At 33.1% G+C, this 23,470-nt stretch overlaps 1 protein-coding gene across 1 annotated transcript in view; it reads right to left on the bottom strand.

The window, feature by feature from the left end:
- The window catches only part of LOC143238284 (acetylcholine receptor subunit alpha-like 1), a 28,790-nt gene extending 5,886 nt beyond the window's left edge, over positions 1 to 22,904 (bottom strand). The window contains exons 1-4 of the mRNA XM_076478377.1: positions 22,537 to 22,904; positions 11,334 to 11,378; positions 7,367 to 7,476; positions 2,088 to 2,268 (exon numbers count right to left, since the gene is read on the bottom strand). Coding sequence (XP_076334492.1) covers positions 2,088 to 2,268; positions 7,367 to 7,476; positions 11,334 to 11,378; positions 22,537 to 22,734 — 534 coding nt within the window. The 5' untranslated portion in view covers positions 22,735 to 22,904. The remainder of the gene's footprint in view (positions 1 to 2,087; positions 2,269 to 7,366; positions 7,477 to 11,333; positions 11,379 to 22,536) is intronic.
- Between the last annotated feature and the right edge of the window lie 566 nt (positions 22,905 to 23,470).

The following is a 23,470-nucleotide window of genomic DNA, read 5'->3' as shown; positions in this document are numbered from 1 at the left end:
AAAACACACACACACACACACTGAAAACAGTTTTATAGTGGCACTATCAAATGAAGTAAAACAATAAACATAAATTTTAAAACGGATTTGAATTTGATCATTAAACACATAGGATTTTAACTTTGTTTTAAAATACATTTTGTTATTCGAGAAAAATTAATTTTGATTCCTGTTAAGCGCAAAACGACTCAAAGAGCTATCTCTACTTTGTGTTCATACCCGAAGTATCGAAACCTGGTTTTTAGCGTCATAAATCTGCAGAGTTACCGTTGGACTATTGAAGGTAGGTGGAAAGGAGAGACAAAACTAGTAAATACTCTTCAGCAAACAAACACGGTAAACTAATAAGAATTCTAAAATTAAAATCTTAGCTCGTTTGTTTAAAATTAAGCACAAAGCTTTACAATAAATTATCTGTGTGTTGCCCACCACGGGTATTGAAACCCGGTTTTTAGCGGTGCGAGTCCACAGACATGTCGCTGTGGGGCAAAATATTAGAGCCCTTATTTTTTTATTTCAGCTCTTACGAAGTTTAACGTTATTCACAAAGAAGATGTTTTTACGAACCATATCTACAAACTAAATACAGAACAAACAACATTATGTTGAGGTAATTGCTGCTAACTTTGTTGCTTGTTTTAAATGTTGTATCTCCCCAAAAATCTCCAGACAGATGCAGTCAATAAAAACAATTTCCAGCCGAATACTTTAATCTGCTGAAGTTGCTTTATGACGTATTATTCGTAATACGAAGAGTGTGTGGGTAATTGGTGTTCTTCGTTTCGAGAAAATTTTGTCTGGTTTTAAAACAAGTTGAATAAAAAGTTTTGTAATCATTGGGAAGTTTCTCTTTTTTCATCTCTAAGAAAATTGTCAGAGTATAGAGATGCACTCAATTACTCACTCAAATGATTCTTTTTCTGTCATTTTGCTACGTTTTTTTTAACCTTAAAAACTGACTTTTTCATTCATTTCATTACTAGTATAGGAGTTTAGTATTTTTTGTTTAAAATAAATAAAAACCTAGTGCTATCGAAAGATTGGCCCGCCATGGCCAAGTGTGTTAGGGCGCTCGACTCGTAATCCGAGGGTCGCATGTTCGAATCCCGTTGGCACCAAACATGTTCGCCCTTTCAGCCGTAGGGGCGTTATAATGTGACGGTCAATCCCACTCTTTGTTGGCAAAAGAGTAGCCCAAGAGTTGGCGGTGGGTGGTGATGACTAGCTGCCTTCCCTCTAATCTTACACTGCTAAATTAGGAACGGCTAGCACAGATAACCCTCTAGTAGCTTTGTGCGAAATTCAAAACAAACATTAATATACATACTGTTTGATATTAGAATATTCGTTATATTATAAACCTGCTTGTAATGTTCTATTTCTCGAGTCTGCCGTAACGTGCGCCTAACAATGTATAAATTTAGTTTCATTGTTGTTCAAATGTTACAGTACAATTTGCTACGTCTGTATAACATCATGAGTATTTTTGTTTGTTCTCTTTATTGTTTTGAATTTATCTGAAAATGCTGTAAATATTTCTAAACGTATTGCTTTTATTCGTATAATTATTAACCATCTAATTAAGTTAAAATACTTATTTATGAAATTAGAACTAATATCGACCTTTTCTAATAGGCAATAAATATAAATGATCCATTGAGCCCCACAAATTGTCTCACAATTTTGTGTTTGAACATTCTAACCTAATGAACGAGAAGCTAATTATAGAAAAACCAGAGAATACGTATCTGCTATGGTCTAACCTAAATCTCCAAAGCTGGCCAAAGCTGTTGCGATATTATTGGGATTATGGCCAGAAATACTGATAACAATGACACCCAACGAATGAATCAAATAATTTAATCATTACACGTTTTTGCTTTATGTCATTGCACACAACTAGTTGGATCAATAAATCATATTAGTTATATTAATAACTGAAGTACTTATCCACTTGGATCTATGACAATAGCTTGTTTTGGTTAGAAGTTATTGGAAAATCTGAACAGTGAAGAATGTAAAACTGTTGTTTCATTTATAAAACATAAATTAATTATGATATTATTTAGCGAACATCACAAACATACAGTGTAACCATCATAGGTCCACGAGCCAAACTTCATGAAGCACGTTTGCACGTCAAATGGAAAGTACTGGACGTTCATCTCACACGAACTCTTATAGATTGCAGGTGGTCGCCAGATGACCAGTCCATTCGAGTGAAGAGTGGCTTTGGTCATGATGGTAACTTCGTAGTTTCCGTCTGCACTGAAAGAAGAAAACAAGTTGAATGGCCATTGTTTCTATTTGTTATTTACACTCAAGGAACATTCACAAACTGCTTCAGATAATTGCGTTATGTAGTAATTATAGAAGGTCGAGTTTAACACAGATGCTGCTTTCCGCTGGGTCAGCGGTGAGTCTGCTGATTTACAACGTTAAAAAGCAGGGTTTCGCTTCCTCTCTGAGGAATCAGCAAATAGTTCAATGTAGCTTCCCTACAAGAAAACACACAATACTTAATACAGATGCCACCATCTCAGTCTCTTGTTTGGAATGTCCAAGGCTCGTTCTGCCATACCGGTGAGCAACTCTCCAAAATATCAGAACTAGTTATGTCACAAACATTGCAAATTATTCAATTTGTATCTAAACAAAGCCATCGAGTCGCTGAATGGCTACTTCCATTTAACAATAAGATCAAAATTCGGGACTTCTATATTTTAACGCTAGGGATATCGAGCCTAGATGTTTAATCCACGTATGCAAAGGTACCATTTAAGTTTAAAACATCAATTCCACGTAACTGTAAAGCATTTATGAAATGTTACCTTATCTTCATTTTTCAGTTAAACGTTCAAAGTTCAGTTTTTTTATAATTAAAACACAATGTTACACAATTGGTGATCTGTGTTATGCGCACTACGGGTATCGAAACTCGGTTTCTACCGTTGTACATCCACAAACATTCCGCTGTGCCGCCAGGGGGCCAATGTTTAGCAGAAATTGCAAAACTTTTTTGCCTATTTATTCTACAATATACTTTAAAGATAAAAGTTGGTTATATAAAAAAATATTTTAACTCAAACTCATGCTCTCTAGTTTATTAAAAAAAATTTCGTCTCTAACATAGACACTGGAAATGGAGCGAAATAACTGGACCACTTCAAACTAAAATCTAATAGAGTAATTTATTATGACGCTTGAGAAAGGAAGTTGCTACCTTTTAGGATCGCGTTTGTAATATCTCCTGAATGGATATTACTTCTCACAAGTTTATTGCATCAACAAATAATTATAATCGAGTATAAAAATCAACTGTGGTATTATTTTAACCCTTAGTAACATAATGTTCATTATAGAAAGAGATTCTGATATTCATCATGGTGTATTATTGCATAAGGGGTAAGTGTTTAATACATTATAAAACTGCTATCAAAAATATTTCTTATAACGTTTGAAAAAAACAACAACTATTAATGCGAATTATTTTTAATCAAGCCAGGTTTTGAATTTAAAGTCATACAGTTTAAAATTATTACTAGTTTACTGTATTTAAGCGTTTATGCACGTGTCCAAAGCATAGCTAAAAGAAAGTATGGATTTGATTGAAAATATACACAAATTACGGCTATAATAGTCACTTAAAGACAAAGAAATTCAAACTCTGAAATAAAGCATAAAGTTTGCTAGAAGTTGTTGTCAACATATAGTTCACATTATTGTTCATATATTTTTAAAGAGTTTATGATCTTATTCAATGTAATGTGATTGTTCTGGTACCATCTACTGGTGAAATCCTTGTACAATGCAGCAGAAAGATGGAGATGATAAACTTATGAGCTTCAGAGTTTACAGTGCTTAAACATGCTTAATAATGATGAGATAAATTATAACAGAACATGTTGGATATTCAATTGTTTCTGAGCAGTACCGAACTGTTGTTTTTCACACTGAGAACTTTGTGAAAAATAGTGAAATATCACGGATATCCTTTGTTTATTTGTATTCAAACGCAAAACTAAACAATGGGCTATACATGCTCTGCCCACCACAGGTATCTAAAACCGATTTTTAATGATAAAACTCGGCAGATGTATTACCCAGCCAACTGAGGGAAAGAAGAGAAAGGCACCACAGATAACGAGCCTTTTAAAATGCCATAAAGCAAAGTCTCGGCTAACTCATGTAGTCTTGTTTTCATTACTTTCTCTCCAAGACTCTTAAGGCCAATTTTCATCGTTGTAAGAACTGTTACAAATTCTTCTAATAATCAAACATAAAATCAATTAGCTAATTGTTGTAGAAGTAGATGTAAAACAGCAAGTTATTTTTTTTTTGTATCGATCAATTACTTTTCTTTTGCCTAGACGAAAGAATGGTAAAAATAGATAATATGATTACGTTCAGAGACCCTGAAGATTACGCAAAATACGAGTCTTTAAAAATTTAAAAATTACCGTTTAAAATTGGAAATCTGGCGAAGCATTAAAAACAAAACCAACAGGTTTAATATTTTTGATAAAAATATATCTAGTGTTTAAAAGACTTTTATTCCGTGATGACGAAAAACCCACCTGCAGAGAAAAATTATATGTGTAAAAACGGCTGGTATGGGTAGAGAAAGCACTAAGTAGAGGAGCGAACAACGTTTCGATCTTCGATGACGAAAGAAGGTCGAAACGTTGTTCACTCCTCTACATAGTCTTTTCTGTCCATACCCAACTGACAAGTTGTGGTTACTGGAACTGACAAGTTGTGGTTATGGATGTAAAGGTTTCTTAAGCAATGATTTGTGAGGGACGAAAATAGATTTAAGACCTTGTTTTATGAAGACCTTGGATTTTGAATTAGAAATGGACAACTTTAGAGGAATGTGAGGAAAAAAATTACAGTTTACGTGATTTTTACCACAAATGCCAAGGTTAGTGGTAAATATATTTGCTTTTATACAGTAATAATCACAATAATTAGTAATATAAAGTGGTGAAATACTTTGGAGCAAAATTAGTTTTTAGAATGCAAATGACTTTAATTGCAAACACTACCAAATTGATATCAGTTGTCAAGAAAGATCATTTGATTGCAACCAAGTCTATATTTAAACTCTATGTTTATGTTCGCGATTTCATCTTTTCTACACGTTCCTTACGAGAAGAAATGTCCCCCGCTAGTACAGCGGTATGTCTCCGGATTTACAACGCTAAAATCAGGGGTTCGATTCCCCTCGGTGGGCTGAGCAGATAGCCCTATGTGGCTTTGCTATAAGAAAAACACACACACTCCTTACGAGAAGAAAAGAGCTTGTTATGCGTCGCCATCTACTGGTTAATATAAGAAACGTGTTTAAGGGAAATCGGTTCAGATCATTAATGTCAATGCAGTAAACAAAACGCATTATAGCTAGAATGCAATATGAGATTATGGCACGAATAAATGTGGCCTGTAAGAAATAAACAACACCTGAAAGAGGAATATAAAACGTTTATTTTTTCATAGACAAATGCTTTCGGTATTATATATTTGTGTTGCAAGTAATTAGGCGAGCATGGTTGTGCATATTTAAAAATATGTTTTAAACCTTTTGTTTTCTCTCAGTAATGCAATTAGAACTTAAATATTTTCCCAAGTGAATAATGTTGCAATAAAAGGTTTGGAAAATCAGTTCATTAAATAAATACAACACTAAGATAAAATAGTGGATAGAAAATATATAGTACATAGCATGAATGCTGAGTTCATTGAAGGGGACTGAGCCCCTAATTTTAGGGTTGTAAATCCATAAACATACCACTGTACTAGCGGGGGATATGTAGTTTGAAATTATTTTATTATGAAACGTTTTGTTAATACATATCACTTATAATCAGGTAATTTTAACTATTTCATATACGTATATAATCAAATATATATACTAAATGAACAAATTACTCATTTACTATACAAATATAATTGGATATTCTAATTCTGTATGTTATTAAACTTGCTATTTTGCATCTTACAGTTACAACGTAGTATGCTCACATACACCAAATGTTTGAGGAAAACCGTAAATACCATTTGAATTCGTTGCGCAACAACTGTTACACTTCTCTAACTGGCACGAATGTTATAAATGCTGATGTTAATACTTTGCTAATGGTAAGGCTCGTTCATTTTGAAACGTTGTCAAGGGCATTAAGTCTAAAAATGTCAAAATGCGTAACAAACTTTTATCACAAATGTTCAAACAGTTTAACGATAACTTTGAGAATATCTTAACTAACGTGAAATTAATGTTTTTATTGCATCTCTTTGAAACATTAAATCCACCTGCACGTGATTAATTTAATATAGGAAGCATTATTAAGTAATTATAGTGTTACTACTGCTACTGATTAAAGGCCAAATGAGTAGAGAAAGTTCAACAGAATGGTATTCTAGTGTACGATATCCATTATTTTATTTGAACTTGTCAGCGCGGACTGCGTGCTCTGTAGAATTGTTAATATAATGCCTAAGGAGCAATTTATAGAAAGAAAAAGAAATTACGTTACTTAAACTGTACAAACCAATTGGATGCTTTTATTTTAAGATCTTGGTAGCTTTAAACCACTGTGCTCGACTACTTGAAGATATCCTAAAACATAATTCAGATATATTTTATTTACAAGCTAATAAATATTCCCCTAGTGGCTAAGTCTAACGGTTTATATATAATGTTGAAAATTGGGTCTCGATACCCATGACGAGTGTACAGCTTTGTGCTTAGCAAACAAACTTAAACTAATAATTGCGTCATAATGTAATAAAACATTTTTCTCTTATTTAAACTGAGTGTACATCACTAGCTCAGTGGAAACTGTAGTTTAAACTCACAAAATCATACTTCATAAAAGTTTGTAGACATATGATATCTTAGAGTATTAATTTAGAACCCTGTATTTTCTGTATTAATTAACATTTCATAGTTCTTACAGAATGAACTTAAAATTATATAACTCAACTTTCTTATTCTATGTGTTTTGTCAACCACATTTATAGCCAGTCTTTAAAACAATTATGATTGGCTTGTTTTTTTTGTGTTTTTTCAAATCAACACTTGCAAAACAAAGTGAGCACTATTATTTACACTAACGTACTTGCACAATGCTAAAATCCTGGGTTTGACAGAATGCAAATAATCTAATGTGCAGTTTTGAGCTGGAACAAACTGTAATAGTGAGTTTACTTGGCATATCTCAGCATTTGTTATTATTGTTATATATATGAATTCGATGATGAAGCCAAAACAAAACAACCGAATGTTCCAATCGATTTAAAAATATATATACGTATAAAGAAAAAGAAACATTAGAATTAACTGGGAAAAATCAATAAAACTTACTTGTTGTAAAGAACAATATCGGGAAGCCATATCTGTTCTGAAGGAACGTGAAGTTTTGAAACACCGCCATATTCTTCTGGATCCCACCTCAACTTGTAATCGTTCCATTCCTGTAGTTACAAAGGTTATAACAACATGTTTACTATCCAAAACTACTAGTTGAATAGATTAACCATCAAACAGAGCATCTAATTACATGTGTACGCGTGAACTTCGAAAATACACATAATCAAAAGCACTCTAAAAGTTGTGAACTTCAAAAATACTCATAATCAAAATCACCCTAAAGCAGTAGAATATTTCGTGGCAAAATATGTTGTAATACAGAAACAAAAAAATTGATAAACTTCGGAAACTAACTTATATTTAAACTTAGTTTTGCAGTTAAATGTTTTAATACTAATTACTGTTGTTTTTCCTATTATACAAACAGTAAATAATTCAGAGTATTAAGTGTAAAATAAGTATACTATTATTATAAAAATTCAGGCCATCCCATTTTCACGCATACAAGTTTTGCACATTATGATACAACCTCTAAGATTTATTTATTAAAGAATATATAGATAAATTATACAAAAGTATCCAAGTAATATTAAAATTGAAAGTTCAAATAAATTAATGAGGCAGGTAAATAGACATCAAGCTACTCTGTATATATTTATCTTGCTAAAAATGTGGATGAAACTAATAAGGAAACGCTCAGTTTTTGTTTTGTTAATATGTTTCATTATTATGCGTGTTCTTACTTTCTCAGTTTGCTGAATCTTGTATGGTGTTTTTAGGTTGAGTTTATGCGAGTTAACAAATACCCAAAGTTACGTTAATAATGAACCAAAAGATCAGCTTATCCGAGTATACAGAAATAGTTACGATCCAACTAGCTTGGAGCTTTTTCTAAACATTCTCTCGCAAAATTCTCAAAAAAAAAAAAAAACGTTTTTATTTTATCTTGGGATACAAGCCTTAAATCTTAGTAAGGTTTTTATTTGTAATTATCAGTTATTAGAAAAAGTATGTTAGAGCTGGTCCACAATTCAAAAAATATTATTCTATGCAAATACTAGGTCACAAAAAACAAAACTTTCTAAGCCTCGACTCAACAACATTCTCATATATATATATATATTTTATGAAGTACATATACGTATTTAAAATTTCTTGCAATAAAAGATGTTATCGAACGTAAATATTTAAAATCAGTTTCTAAAACCGGTACTTTCTAAATGTAGTCAGTTCATACATGTCCAAAAATATCTCAATTCCTGTTATTAACGGGACAGGTTTTTAATTTAGAAACAATAGTTTAGTCTATAAGAAATGCAATAGTATAATGCATTACAAAATATTTCTACTAAGCGCCTATCCCTGATTGTCTACCAGTGGGCTTGAGTTGTGATAACGCCAAAATTTGGGGTTCAGTCCCCGTAATTAGCACAGTGCAAGTGTTGTGTTCCTTAGAGCTTAAGAGCAAATAAAAATTAACGTCCGGGTGTTAGACTTTACCCTACCTATACATTAAAGTGTAACGTGCGCAAAACCCAGTTAAAAAATACTTTAAAAACTATTATCAGTTTTCGCCAATATTGAACTTTATAGAGTTAGCGACTAATTCATAACAACGGTGTTTTAAAGCCGTCAGTACTTCGTGGGTTTTCATCAACACATATATTAAAAAACTTATGATATATTAGCATTACAAATACTTATTTTTAAGTTAATCAAATTAGGTAAAATAAGTTAATTTTCATCTTCAACACTTTATCAAAACTATCTGAATTTCAAACTTAAGTTAATTAGATGCATTTTTCTGGTATGATTTTGAAATATCAAAGCTTTCTAAATCAAAAATTGTAAACGTAACTTGAGTTTAAACATTTAGGTAAACAGTGTTTGCTGTTTTTTTTAAACAAAAATTTATTTTCATAAAAGTCACTGCAGTAGTAAAACAAATAATTTGCCAATAGCTTTAGTTTTTATAGATTTTGTTTCCTTTGGGAAGAAATTTGAAAGTTAAGCTTTAGTGAAATAATTTAATTTTGTACATTTTTAACTTTACCGAAACAATTTCTGTAGAGCAAGAAAACTTTATTTTCACATCTGAACTCGTATAGCAAATGACATAGAATTCGCCAGTAAAAAAAAATATTACATTTTTAAAGTTATTAATGGACCTTTTGTTATTTCCATAAATATTAGCTTAAGCTGTTGAAGTAATGAGTTCGAGTTTCACCGTGTGGGTATTTGGGTATCGATGTTAAATACCCAGGAGGGTCAGGTACATCAGACCTCTTCCTCCCTCCCGAACGTTGATAGCGTCTGACGTAAGGATTTTTTTTTTAAGCTTAGGACCTGAGCAAAAGTATAATATCGTAATCAGGCCCATTTCAGGGCACAGTCCATGCATGGACGCACAAGTTGTTTTTTTTGCATTTTTCACATATATGTTTCTTTTTTCGTAATTTTTTCTCCTTGTTGTTTTTCTTCATAGAGAAATGCTACTACTACTTGTAGTAACAATAATAGTAATAATAATAAAAAATAATAAAAATAAAAATAAAAAATAAATAAATTAATTAATTAATTAAAAAATAATAATAAATTTTTTTTAATTGTCTAAAAAGTAATGAATAATTATGGTCGCAGTGCTCTTAAAAACCTACAGAGATAATGGTTTTCAGAAAGCATGCAGTTGTGTAGAAAACTAAAAACGGACAAATTATTTAAACTGTAAAAATAATAATGGATTCACAAGGAATGTGAAACATTATCCATTGTTCAAAAATACAAGGCAAACAAGAACTAATAGCAATACGAACTAGGTGATTAAATACTCTCGCGAAGAGAGATTAAATCCAACTAATATAAAACAAACAAACGATCCTAGAAAGAGAGTGTGCCTCTTTAGTGTGTGTTTTTCTTATAGCAAAGCCACATCGGGCTATTTACTAAGCCCACCGATGGGAATCGAACCCCTGATTTTAGGATTGTAAATTCGTAGACTGTACTAGCGGGATGGGGGGAGAAAAATAGATATGTTTCGTGTGATAACTACTTATCAGTCACATGCGAGCCCGGCATGGTTAGGTGGTTAGGGCGCTCCACTCGTAATCTGAGGATCGCGGGTTCGAATCCCCCTCACACCAAATATGCACACACTTTCAACCTTGTGGGTGTTATAATGTGACGGGAAATCCCACTATTCATTGGTAAAAGAATAACCCAAGAGTTGGCAGTGGGTGGTGATGACTAGGTGCCTTCCCTCTAGTTCACACTGCTAAATTAGGGACGGCTGGCGCAGATAGCCCTCGTGTAGCTTTGTACGAAAATGCAAATCAAAGAAACATTTACTCACATGAATGTGCACTGAGTAAACAGGATAACGAATTCACGTGGTCAATAACTATAAAGGGAACAACGACAAAAGCGAGAATGAAACGTTTAAGTTTGAGGATTCTTAATGTTTAGGCTCGAAAAATTAAAAAATGATTAAGCTCATGCGGATTTTCATAGGTTGTAAATCAGATTTATTTATGAGGAAAATGTTTAATGATTTAAATAATTTTGTCAAAATATTTCGATGTTTTAATTTTTTTGTAATTTAATACAAAACTACACAATGGGCTGTCTGTGCTCTGCCCACCACGAGTATCAAAACCCGTATTCTAGGTTTGCCAGTCCGCAGACATACCGCTGTGCCAGTTGGATCAAATAATTTATGTTTGTTATCAAAACACAAAGCTACTCAAAGGGCTATCTGTGCTCTGCCCACCACGAGCATTCATTGTTTTTCTAAAAGCTATCTTTAATGAGTTGAAAAAATATATAAGTATTATCCTACAGTAGCAAAATAATATTTCACATTAAAATATTGCAAAATAAAAATAACATATTATCGACATTATTTATTTCGTTCCAGTACAAACACAAACTAAACGAAACAAGTTGTAATATTTTATTCACTCACCTGCTCCACCCATACATTGGTAGTCATGATTTGATTTTTAAGATTCTAAAAAAAAAAGAAGTAAATAGAAAATCAGATACTTATTGAAAACTAACATTAACTTTCTTCACTTATATAAATAAACAGCTCTGTTAGGACAATGGCTTATTTTTAGCTAAATAGTAACAAACATATCTCTTCATATTTCTTGACTTATTAACAAACATCGCGAAAATTTAAGAATACGTAATCATGATGGTGGTACAAAGCTGTAATCTCCCATTGGAGTTTTCTGGAGTAGACTTACATTGTGTCCATTGCTGTGTTCTAGGAAGGAGACATACACTTGTCAATTGGAGGGCTCCTGAGAGGTGACTTACATGCATTCTTTGCAGTGTTCTAAAAACGTGTCTGTTGAAGTGTTTTAGAAAAGAAACCTACGAGAGCTGTTCAAAAAATACGCGGACTGACGTCATAAAACAAAATGTACTTTAATTAGAAGTTACAGGTCTGAGACCCCTTCAAAGTACTCTCCTCCCCAACGCACACACTTATCCCAACGGTGTTTCCACTTGTTGAAACAGTCCTGGTACGCTTCTTTTGTAATGTCCTCCAGCTCCTTCGTCGTATTTGCCTTAATCTCGGGAATCGTCTCAAATCTTCTTCCTTTCAAGGGTCTTTTGAGTTTGGGGAACAAGAAAATATCTCAAGCAGCAAGGTCAGGTGAGTAGGGGGGTGGGGAAGATCAGTGATCGAGTGTTTGGCCAAAAACTCACGAGTTCTGAGGCACAAACTTCGCAGCAACACGGGGCATCTTCAATTTTTCGGTCAAAATCTCGTAACAAGATCCAACTGATATCCCACACTCTTCAGCAAGCTCCCTGACAGTCAGACGTCGATTTGCCCGCACCAGGGTGTTGATTTTGTCGACGTGTGGGTCGTCAGTTGACGTGGAAGAACGTCCAGGACGCTCATCATCTTCAATGGATTGTCGACCATCATTAAAACGTTCATGCCACTTGAAACATGCCGTACGCTTCATAGCAACATCACCGTAAGCCGTGTTAAGCATAGCAAAAGTTTCAGTCGCAGATTTTCCAAGTTTAACACAAAATTTCACAGTGAGTCGTTGCTCCTTCAGGTCATTCATTCTGAAATCCGCCAAACGAAAAATTCGCACTTCACTTAAAACCGCGTAGCTAATACACAAATGAAGATATCTGCAATCGGGAAATGGCGTCGTAATCAGCTGATCTGTGCGAACCTAGCGACACCAAGCGGATTCCCCTGGAACCAACTGGAGCCGCGAAATTCAAACAGTCCGCGTAATTTTTGAACAGCCCTCGTACATGTAGCCATTGAAGCGTTCTAGAGAAGGAATTTACATGTGTCCACTGAAGTGCTATAGAAAGAGAGAACTTAAACGTGTTAATTGCAGCCAAAACGTTTAAATTTGTCCCCTGTTGTTGAAAAAACTGAATTTAGAATAATTGTTGCTTTTAAAATCTTGTCCACAATAATCAGTTCAGACCATTTTCAAGTGTTTCTTAAAAAAAACAAAGATGAGAAATATAATAGTAATGATTTTCAAACCATTATCAGGCATATTTATGACGGTTCTGTGTAGAAGAAAACAAACAATCTTTCATACACGCATTGCTGAAGTACATAATGAAAGGCAGTTTTAAAAATTAACATGTTTTTGTTCTGAATGTGTTTAACATGTATATTCATTCTTTATTTTTTGTATTTTTTAGACATTTCTTTTCAAACCTCACAGGCTGTTATGTTTTATTAATAGGTAACAAGTAGACTTGGCCTTTCTAACTTTGAAAAAAGGCATAAACCTAGAAGCATATATTATATTTCATTGCAAACTTACATGTTTAACATGAAAAGTTAAAAATGTTTTAACAATCATATTGTTTGTTATATTATCTTTATATATGATCAAGACTCGTCTTTAATCTATATCTACAGGTTATAGAAACTAGTTGATCTCGCAACAATCAAAAAGTAATCGTAGACTCCATGGTATAAAATGAGGTTAAAATGTGTAGTGAAAATTAGTACAAAATTACTTAACCTTCGTATAAAAATATTGGTGTTTCGGTTACGTAATACAACGTAGTTTGCTGATTTAATGGTTTGTATTGTACGAAATTTGATGAAATATATGTATATATATTTTACTTTTGGAAAAAAATGTTTTTATTTGGTATTTAACTTTCACACAGACTCATAATGAACATACCCTTGAGTAATTTACTCTATGTACTTCTGAGAAGTAGCCCTAAATATAGTATTGAACTAGATGTTTCATAGAAAGAAAGATAGAGTAAAAACTTATTTTATGTGAGTATTGTTTCAAATTATTGTTCAACAAAACTAAAGATCATATAATGGTTATGTGTTTTTTAACACTAGCCATTGGTGCAAATAAAATATATAAATCTATAGTACCACTGTGTTCTCTGTCATTCAAAATATTTTTTTTTGTATATTAGTCACACTCCAGGAACCTCTCTAGAATTTTGTTTACTGCCTTTCAAACAAATCTATCAAATTAGCTACGCCCATTATATAATCACTAAAACTGTGTTCCCAGCCATTCAAAAGAAATTCAATAACTAAGTATTATACACTCTTACAAAATATTCTCTGTGTTGAACGTATATTCAAATATAGGTGAAAATGACAGAGAAAACTTTGTTCCTCTAAACCTTCGAACTGTTATCCGGTTAACTTATGACATTAGCATGCAATTTATGTACACTCTGTAGGTCACAAGAGTATGTGCTTATAAGAGTTGCATTAACTTTGACAAAGGTTAAAGTGTAGATTAGAAAAGGTAGAGCTGTAGGATAAAACTAAATTATGTTAGTAGTCAAAATTTGTATTTAAGCTCAGACATGATCTTAGAATCCTGATGGTGATATGCTACAAGAAAAAAAAACATATTCGAACTCACCACTTATCTCAAATAGATACAGGATATGCAGAACTTCTTACAAATCGCTAAACCTTATCTGTAACATTTTATGAAGAAATATATTTTATAATTTTAAAGTGATACGTGTTCTGAGTTTCTTTACCTCCTTAGCAATATTATACATGTAGTTACGAGTTGTTACCTTACCTCTTCTAACTTAATAATGGTTTGGCATGGCCAGGTGGTTAAGGCACTTGATTCGGGTTCGGGTTCGATTTCTCGTGACAGCAAACATCCTCTCCCTTTTAGCCGTGGGAGCGTTATAATGGTGCGATCAATCCCACTCTTCGTTGGTAAAAGAGTAGCCCAATAGTTGGCGGTGGGTGGTGATGACCAGCTGCCTTCCCTCTAGTCTTATACTGCTAAATTAGTAATGGCTAGCGCAGATAGCCCTCGTGATTTTCGCGAAATTCAAAACAAACCAAACCAATCTTTACCAAAAAAACTACAAATATGACACTGTTTGTTCTGAAAATTCATGGTTCGATTCAGTTTAAGGAATAGAACAACATTATCCTTGTTGTAGATAATCCTTGTGTAGCTTTGCCATAAATTCCAAATCAAATCTAACTTAATAATGTTACATGTATATATGATGTGCTTCCTTACTGCAACCTATACTTAGGGAAGCGTATTTTTTCTTCTTTTGTTACTATGATTGACCAATCACCACTTAGCAAAAACTAAGTGAGGCACATACTATGCCTATCTATCTGTATGTATGCGTTAGAAATTCAAGTTGTGTTAGGTGTGGTAAGAATATTGTGTGCGATGTTGGTTCGGTGTTTGTTTTATGTGCAAATTTTGACTATGTAGTTAAATGTCATCCTATTTCCGGGTTATAACTACGCGAGTGTCATTAAGAATATCGGCGAATTTCACATGTAACAAAATATTAACTTATATTACAGATAAATATGTGTATGTATGAATATATATTCTAAGTCCACAGGCATATTGCTGAACTACTGCGATGGGGAGAAGATATGAAACTGTCCTCTATACGAAATATGTTGCTTTAACTTCCCTTGTAAGCGTTTTCTTGCAAAAATTTACTTTTTTATTAAATATTTTAGCCTGAAACACTCTTACGTTTTTCTTTTCTTAAAAAACTGTATCTCAATTTCTTACCCTACATTGCAAAATTGCATATGCAATAATTAGTGTTGTCGTAAATATGAAAATGGTTCAGTAAAACCTGCCTTCCATGGTTTTCCACTTGAGGAACCTGTTATTTCGAGCCTTTACTTCATTTAAAAGACTTTCTTCAGGTAAGTGTTAACTTGCAACATAACACAGTTACCACTCAACTGCCCTTTTGATTTAGAATTACCACTCGCCTGAAGAAGATCCGAGTAAATGGGTATTGTGGAACTTGAATAAAAGCATAATTTTCGTGAAGATTGGTTATTATATATATATATATATATTACTGCTGCTTCCTAAATATCGACTAATGTTACGGCGCAAAATCTTTTTAGAAAATTCATGAGAACGGGCTTCAGTGTTAAAAGACAGGCTTAAAAATATACATCGACTATAGTTACCATTCATCAAAATCGGGTAACACAATAACCCTCGTTGAACTTAATATTCTAAAGAAACCTGAATTACAATGTTTTATTCTGTTTGTAAGCAAATTAGAATCACGTGATATTAGAGGACTTGTTCAATTTTCTTTTTCTACTTGAAAAAAAACAAACAAACAAACGCAAAATGCATATAGTTGATTAAGGTCATTTCTTTAATGACTTGGAAATGTGTAGAACAAGCTTTGTAAGTAGGTTAAAATGAGTCAACCCCTATATTAAGGAATTTACGAAAGCAAATGATATACTTATTGCTTTAACCTTTTACGTTTACGGTTCTTTTCTTTCTGTCTAATGAGATTAGAAAGTAATACAAAGAAACCAGAGCTCCTGAAAGTCAACAAATGTAGCAAAAAAGTTGTAATCCAAAAATTTTTTATCATATTACTACGTTTAAATAATTCCATCTGAATCTGGAAAGGTACAATCTAAATATTTGACACATTAATTATTTAGAGTTTTCGTAAAGGTATTTTTCATTAAAAAGCATAATAATTAATCAGAACATTACTCGGAATAATTGGATTAATATATTTCTCATTATTTGTACTTGTAGAAATAACTATACGTTTAATTATAAGTCATCAGAATACGACTCAACATTATTGATTGTTTGTTTTTGAAATTTTCGCCAAAGCTACATGAGGGCTATCTGCGTCAGCCGTCCTTAATTTTCCAGTGTAAGACAAGAAGGAAGGCAGCTAGTCATCACCTTCACCACCAACTCTTGGGCTAGTCTTTTACCAACGATAGTGAGATTGATCGTAACATCATAACGCCTTCACGGTTGAAAGGGCGAGCATGTTTGGTGCGATGGAGATTCGAACCTGCGATCCTCAGATTACGGGTCGAGCATCTTAACCACCTGGCCATACCGGGCCTCAACATTATCCAATCAACACTTTTCAATGATGTTTTAGTGTCGGTGGACTCAGCAGACAGCCCGATGTGGCTTTGCTATAAGAAAACACACACACACACATGTCTCTGTAATATTATTGAATCAAATGATTTTGAGTGCTTATCCCTGTAATAATTGCTTTCAGCTGAATAATAATATTCACTTTCACTTTTGATAAAAAGTTTCGATGTTTTTATTTCGATTCCTCTTCATTAAATCAAACTATGTTTATGTACCAGAGGGTGTACCATTATGTATCAGAAAGTGTACCGTACCATAATAATATTCTTTACTTAAATTATCACTATTAGAATTAATATCCGCAGTTTTTGGATATTTTTTGTTTCTTTATTTCGTGGGTAAACACAAAGCTGCACAATGGGCGATCTGTGCTGTGCCTAGTACAACTCTTTAGCGATGTAACAACTTAGGTTTACTCTTGAACAAACAGAGGGAATATTGAATGCACACATAACTTTGTTTACTAAATGTTATTATCTTGCTTACATCAGAAAACAACCTCGTTAATGACTTCCTGACGACAAAGTAATTAGAAATAAACGCAGTTATGTGAATATAAATCTCACAAAAAATGTTTGTCTGTAACTTTTATTGAAACTATTTTCATTATTGATTATGCGTTATGTATCCTGAAAGGATAATAGAGAGTTTTGTACTGTCATTTATTTATATATATGTATATATTTATATATAAACAAGTTCTAACGCTTTTATTCTGCCTGTTAGTTTCTTTATCGAACAGTTACTTCTGCAGCAAAGAATGTTGCCGGCATTCGCGAAGCTAAAAAATAACAAAGACCAATAACCAAACATACGCTTTAGAAACGTTCTGGTATCTATAGAGAAGTGTATCAGCTCTGTTCCTTTATGATAAAAATATTCGCGATTCTATAAAAAGTAATCTTTTACTCAAGAGAAACATACAAGAAGAGAAATGGTTGGCAATTATAACATTCGTACTTTTCGTGTATAAACAGAATCCTAAGTTTCAAGAAAACTATACACGAGCTGTGTTGATGCAGTAGTAATAGAAACAACAGACAGTTACTACAGTGATTCAATGACTTCAATGTTTGCATTTAGATAATCTTTAAAAATATGTTAGCTGTTGCATAAAAACTAGCGAAAATCCCATCAAAAATGACGAGACAAGAACTGCCACCCCATAGTATATCCAAGCCTCACATTTCTTTGCTAACTGAAATAAATTTGGCAGAATCAGTCTTGGCAAACAAAGAGGCAGGGGGTGCAATCGAGGCAGTCAGATATTGGCAAATTTCTTTGCGAGCCAATTAAAAGTAAATAAATTAAGATGAACTCGTGGCGTATTCATGAAATAATCATTGGTAAAACAAATCAGTTAGATTAACAAATTCCAATATGTAGAAAAGCCAGTGTATTTACACTACGTTTCAACAATGGTTTTTAAGCCATGCTGCTTAACAACAATAGTATAACTTAATATTGTTGTTAAGTTACTGTGTACTGAAAGTATAAAATGAAATGTATTTGTTTGTTTGTTTGTTTTGAATTTCGCGCAAAACTACTCGAGGGCTATCTGCGCTAGTCGTCCCTAATTTAGCAGTACAAGACTACAGGGAAGGCAGCTAGTCATCGCCACCCACCGCCAACTCTTTTACCAACGAATAATGGGATTGACAGTCACATTATAACGCCCCCACGGCTGAAAGAGCGAGCATGTGTGGTGCGACCGGGATTCGAACCCGCGACCCTCGGATTACGAGTCGAACTCCTTAACACACTTGGCCGTGCCGGGCTAATGAATTGTATATACAACAAAACTGGAAAATATTTGTTGGTTTCTTAATTTAGAGTTTCTGTTGATTAAAGAGGTTTGCATTTTATTAAACACGTTGGTCATTTAATTAACAGAAAATAGCTTAATTTAAAAACGATTTAAGTTTAAAATTGAATAGATATTTTTATTTCCCTGATAGATTTTATGCACTTGGCTCTAGATTAAGTGATCCCACACTATGTCTTTACTTTAGACTTATAACAACATTCACTACACGTATAAGGTTTCACGGAACACACATTACCCTTCACGACACCCTTGCATCCCCGTCACTAAAATCGTAATGAGCAGATAATAATCGAACTATTCTATTTGTATAAATGCACTTTGGGTTTCATGACTCCTCCTATTTTGAGAAATCAAATGTGACGTAACATACATTGGCTTTTATTTACGTTATATTTTTATTAACAGACCCTTTGAGGGTGACATATTATAAGCATATACACATTAGTATAAGAAAGAATCATATAATGGCGACTAAAGAGGTAGGCCTGGCATGGCCAGGAGGTTGACTCGTAATCTGAGGGTCGCGAGTTCGAATCCCCATCACACCAAACATACTCGCCCTTTCAGCCGTAAGGACGTTATAATGTTACGATCAATCCCACTATTCGTCGGTTAAAAAGTAGCCCAAGAGTTGGCGGTGGATGGTGATGACTAGCTGCCTTCCCTCTCATCTTACACTGTTAAATTAGGGACGGCTAGCGGAAATAGCCCTCGAGTAGCTTTTCGCGAAATTCAAAACAAACCAAGTTGAAGATGTAAAAATACAAATATCATTGGATTGTATGCTAACTCATGACCGACTTGTTCATTTAATGTTAACTGTGGATAGGGTCCATGTATTAGGTTTTATTAGGTAATCTTATATTGTTTGGCTGTCACAACATTCATCGTAAAGAAATGATAAATTATTGGGTGACGTCCCTCAATTCCTGTGTAAAGTACATAGAGGATTTCATCATTAAATAGTGATGGTATAATTTTACTTTTTTTATGGGGCATATGTTATTGGAGCCCCTCTTGCAACAAAAACAAAGATATAATGAACCCACAGATCATTTGGTAGATTGGAAACGTGCTTAAGAAGGCAATGGGAACTAAAGAGACCAATCAATATATATATATATTATTAATATTTCAAGAACACAAATATAGCTTTTGTTTTAAACAATTTAACCTTAAGACAGAGGTTCACAAACTTTCCCATCTCACGACCCACCTACATATACCAAGTAAATCCATGCTCAATTGGACAAAGGAACGGGTTGTTGTGCCAATAAATGTACTTGGGTAAAGTTTAGTATTACCCTTATATTTTGGTAAAGTTTAGTATTACCCTTATATTTTGGTAAAGTTTAGTATTGCCCTTATATTTTGTGGGTGTTTTATTGCTTAAACACGTTTTAAGATAATTATTTTACAAACAATTTTAAAATAAAAATATATGTAGGTTTTACTTTTTGTGTTCTGCGATTCACACTTTTTTTTATAGATGTCTTTATAAACATCAACTGCGCGAAAAATGTTTTCTTATAAAATTATTTTATTTAAAAAGAGTTTCCAAACCGATCTTTCAGTTTGTAAACATATTGTAAATTAAAGCTGTTGGATATTCACAAAGTCTTTAACAGTTTATATTCCTTAAGGTTCTGAATGCTTCCCTCCCCAGTTTATTCAAACAGACATCCCGCCATGCCACTGGGGGACCAACAGAAATTGTTTCTAATATGAATTTGTAGAAGTGTCGCATAGGTTTAGGTGTAAATGAGGCCTAGAATAACCTATTATTTAAGTCGCTTGATATAGTATCTGCAGGTAGCGAACCGAACCACCTGGTCAAATATGCTCACTCGCCCTTCTAGCCATGGGGACATTTTAATGTTATGGTCAATCTAATTATAAGATGGTATAAAGTAGCTCGAGATTTGGCAGTGGGTGGTGTTGACTGGCTTCTTTCCCTCTAGTAAGTCTAGTCTATAACGTTTAAATTGTAGAGGGTTGTCTGCGAGTGTAACTTTGCGCAAAATTTAAAGCAAACAGAACGTAGAAATACGTCACACTATTGCTTAAATATTTTTCTGAAAACACGTAAACGAATGACTAAAATAAAGTTTGCATATTTACACTGCAAGTTAAAAAGATTTCGAAAATGCAAATATTATAATTTAAAGAATGAATGTTGTTCTTGTTTTATGCCTTCACTGACGGAGTCGTTGTTCAAAGATGGTGGCTTAATGTTTTGGCACCCATTAATTCAAGACACCAAAAATTCTTACATTAAGTACTAACCTTTTAATAGCCATCAAACCTCTAATTATAACTTACTTATTTTACGTCCCACAAGGTTGTTAAACAACAAATTACAACATCTCAGCTTTGAAGTTAGAGCTAATAAAACTCGATAAATCCAGCTACAGATTTATCAAGGTTTACTTCAACAAATTAGTGTTACGAATGTTTAAAACTATCATTTTACTTAATATTTAGACACCTAGATTTTTGTGTTAGTTTCTTTCCAATTCAAAATCACTACAATGTGAAAATACACAAAGTATCAACTGTCTCATTAGAAGCATTAAAGAACTAATAACAGCAAGCTGTAGCATCGTTAAAGACCGTTTGGAATGCGTTTGGAACGTAATACAAATACTCGCGCTGATTATATATACACTGATACAAAAATTTAAGGGCTACCACCCGTCAATCTTCACAATAACTTAATACGGATGGTGTCATTTTTACTTGAATTTTAGAGAAAATTAATTTACTCAAACACATTCTCAGTAAAAGTCCGAGGTAAAACAATCTTAATGTTGCTATCGTGAAACATCTTCTATATTTAATACACAAAATATCATCAGTATTGCTAAAAAAATATGAACAATTAATTTTTCATTAAAAACGTAATTCTACACTGAGAAAAGCATAACGTCAGCATTTAAAAGTTTTTTTTTTAAGTTTCGAAGTGTGAAAACATTAAATTAAAAGACTATTATTGCTTTACAATTCATAAGAAAACTGGAAACCTCTGTGGATTTTTTCACTGCAAGAACAAACGTTATTTCAGGTGATTAACAGTACCAATAACCTGGAAGAGTTTTTAGATATTCTTATATAAAACATTTAATTTTATAATTGAATAATGAAGTCATATTAAGTAAAAATGTTTTGCTTAGACACGTTTCTTCAAAACAAGCTTTAGTAATATATTAGACATCGAATATTGAGTCCTGGAAGGACTAATATTGCTAAATCTAAAAAAAACAAAACAAACTTATTTTTAATAATGAAATATAATAGATTAAATAATGAGATATAAAACAGAACTTTAACGTTTTCTTTTTGTGTTGTTTCTTAAGACTGAAAAAATGTTATCATATATGGAATTGTAATACTTAGTCCCAAGTAAAAAGTAAACGCAAATAAGAAATGGCGAAGAAAACACAACTTATTAAAATATTTTACTTGAGGATATTTGCTCGGAACTTCAGTTAGTATTTAGACCTACTTAATTATTTGCTCATGAAATTTCTCAAAAATGTAAAACTATTTAACCTATTAATTCAGAACTGGGTGTAACGATTTCCAAGGCAACTGATTTCTCCAATAAAATGTTTTAATCACCTTAAGAGGTAGAATTGCCTTTTGATGTTTAAAGTTTGACTCATGATGTCTAACATGTATTAAACTTCTCGTGTGTTAGGGGAATGGAATGTTCAAAGTGTCAATGAGAACAAGATATCAAAGTAAAAGTTTACAAGTGCCGGACTGATGTTGTTTGTAAATGTGAAGCTCGGTAACAATAAGTTTAGTGGTTTTTACTGTGAATACTAAAATCAGATCTCTAGCTGTTTGCAGTGTTCGTAAAGCTTCACGTAAATAAAATTCAAACCTACCACGTCAATCAACTGAGACAACTTGAGGCCCATCTTGACTGTTAATTTATCAGAGGTGTTACCCACAGGGCGAATGAGAGAGTTGTAACCATTGATGAGGTCATCATAAAGCCGTTTCGTTTCGGAACTGGCTTTGCTAACATACACGACCCAGAAACTTAACAAGAGATAAGTGAGTGTAATCCATTTCGAGATCATTGTCTTATGAATAATTACAAGCAGTCTCCACGGTTCTGTTCACTTTAAGAGCGTCCTCAGTTTCTGTATAAGAGCAGGCTTCTGTTTACGTGTTTAAGCGGACACTTGTCACGAATTAAATTATTGAGCTGCAGCCAAGGAAAATGCAGCTTTGGAAAACTGCGCTTCGGCTGCGCGCGCCAAATCTTCCTGCATGCAACCGTACTCTAAGACTTGTGAAGCAACCACGCGAGGATCACCCGATCAATAGCTTGACTTGGACTTCAGATGAATAAATCTAACATGTTGTCCAGAAATCTGCCTAGAATGTTTTAACTCTTTTGAGAAAACCATTTAGATACACACAAAAAACTCTGAGCAAAGAAAGGTACTGCCAGAAACATCTTTGTTTTCACATTTATTTTTTGCCTACAATGTTAATATCATTTATCATTACTCCCCTTTTTGTCTTATCAAATTATATCCCCTGTTATCCCTGATTGATTTTATCTTCCAAGTGTTAAACTAAAATACTATCACGTGTCAAATACGTATCTCTTCCTCTGAAAACAAATTAAAAAGTCATATTAATTTGTGCAATTAAAAATGAAAAGGTTGAGTGAATTGCATGCTGGAATCAGATTGTGTTTTCATACGAATTTTTAATTATAATATTTCCTGAAGCATAATCTTTACATGAATATATTGTTTCCATTATTTCCTTATTGATTTAGCTCTTGTACCAGTCCTTTAACTT

The sequence above is a fragment of the Tachypleus tridentatus genome, chromosome 13, assembly GCF_004210375.1.
Source record: "Tachypleus tridentatus isolate NWPU-2018 chromosome 13, ASM421037v1, whole genome shotgun sequence".
Taxonomy (NCBI): domain Eukaryota; kingdom Metazoa; phylum Arthropoda; class Merostomata; order Xiphosura; family Limulidae; genus Tachypleus; species Tachypleus tridentatus.
This window is presented reverse-complemented; position numbering and strand designations above follow the sequence as displayed.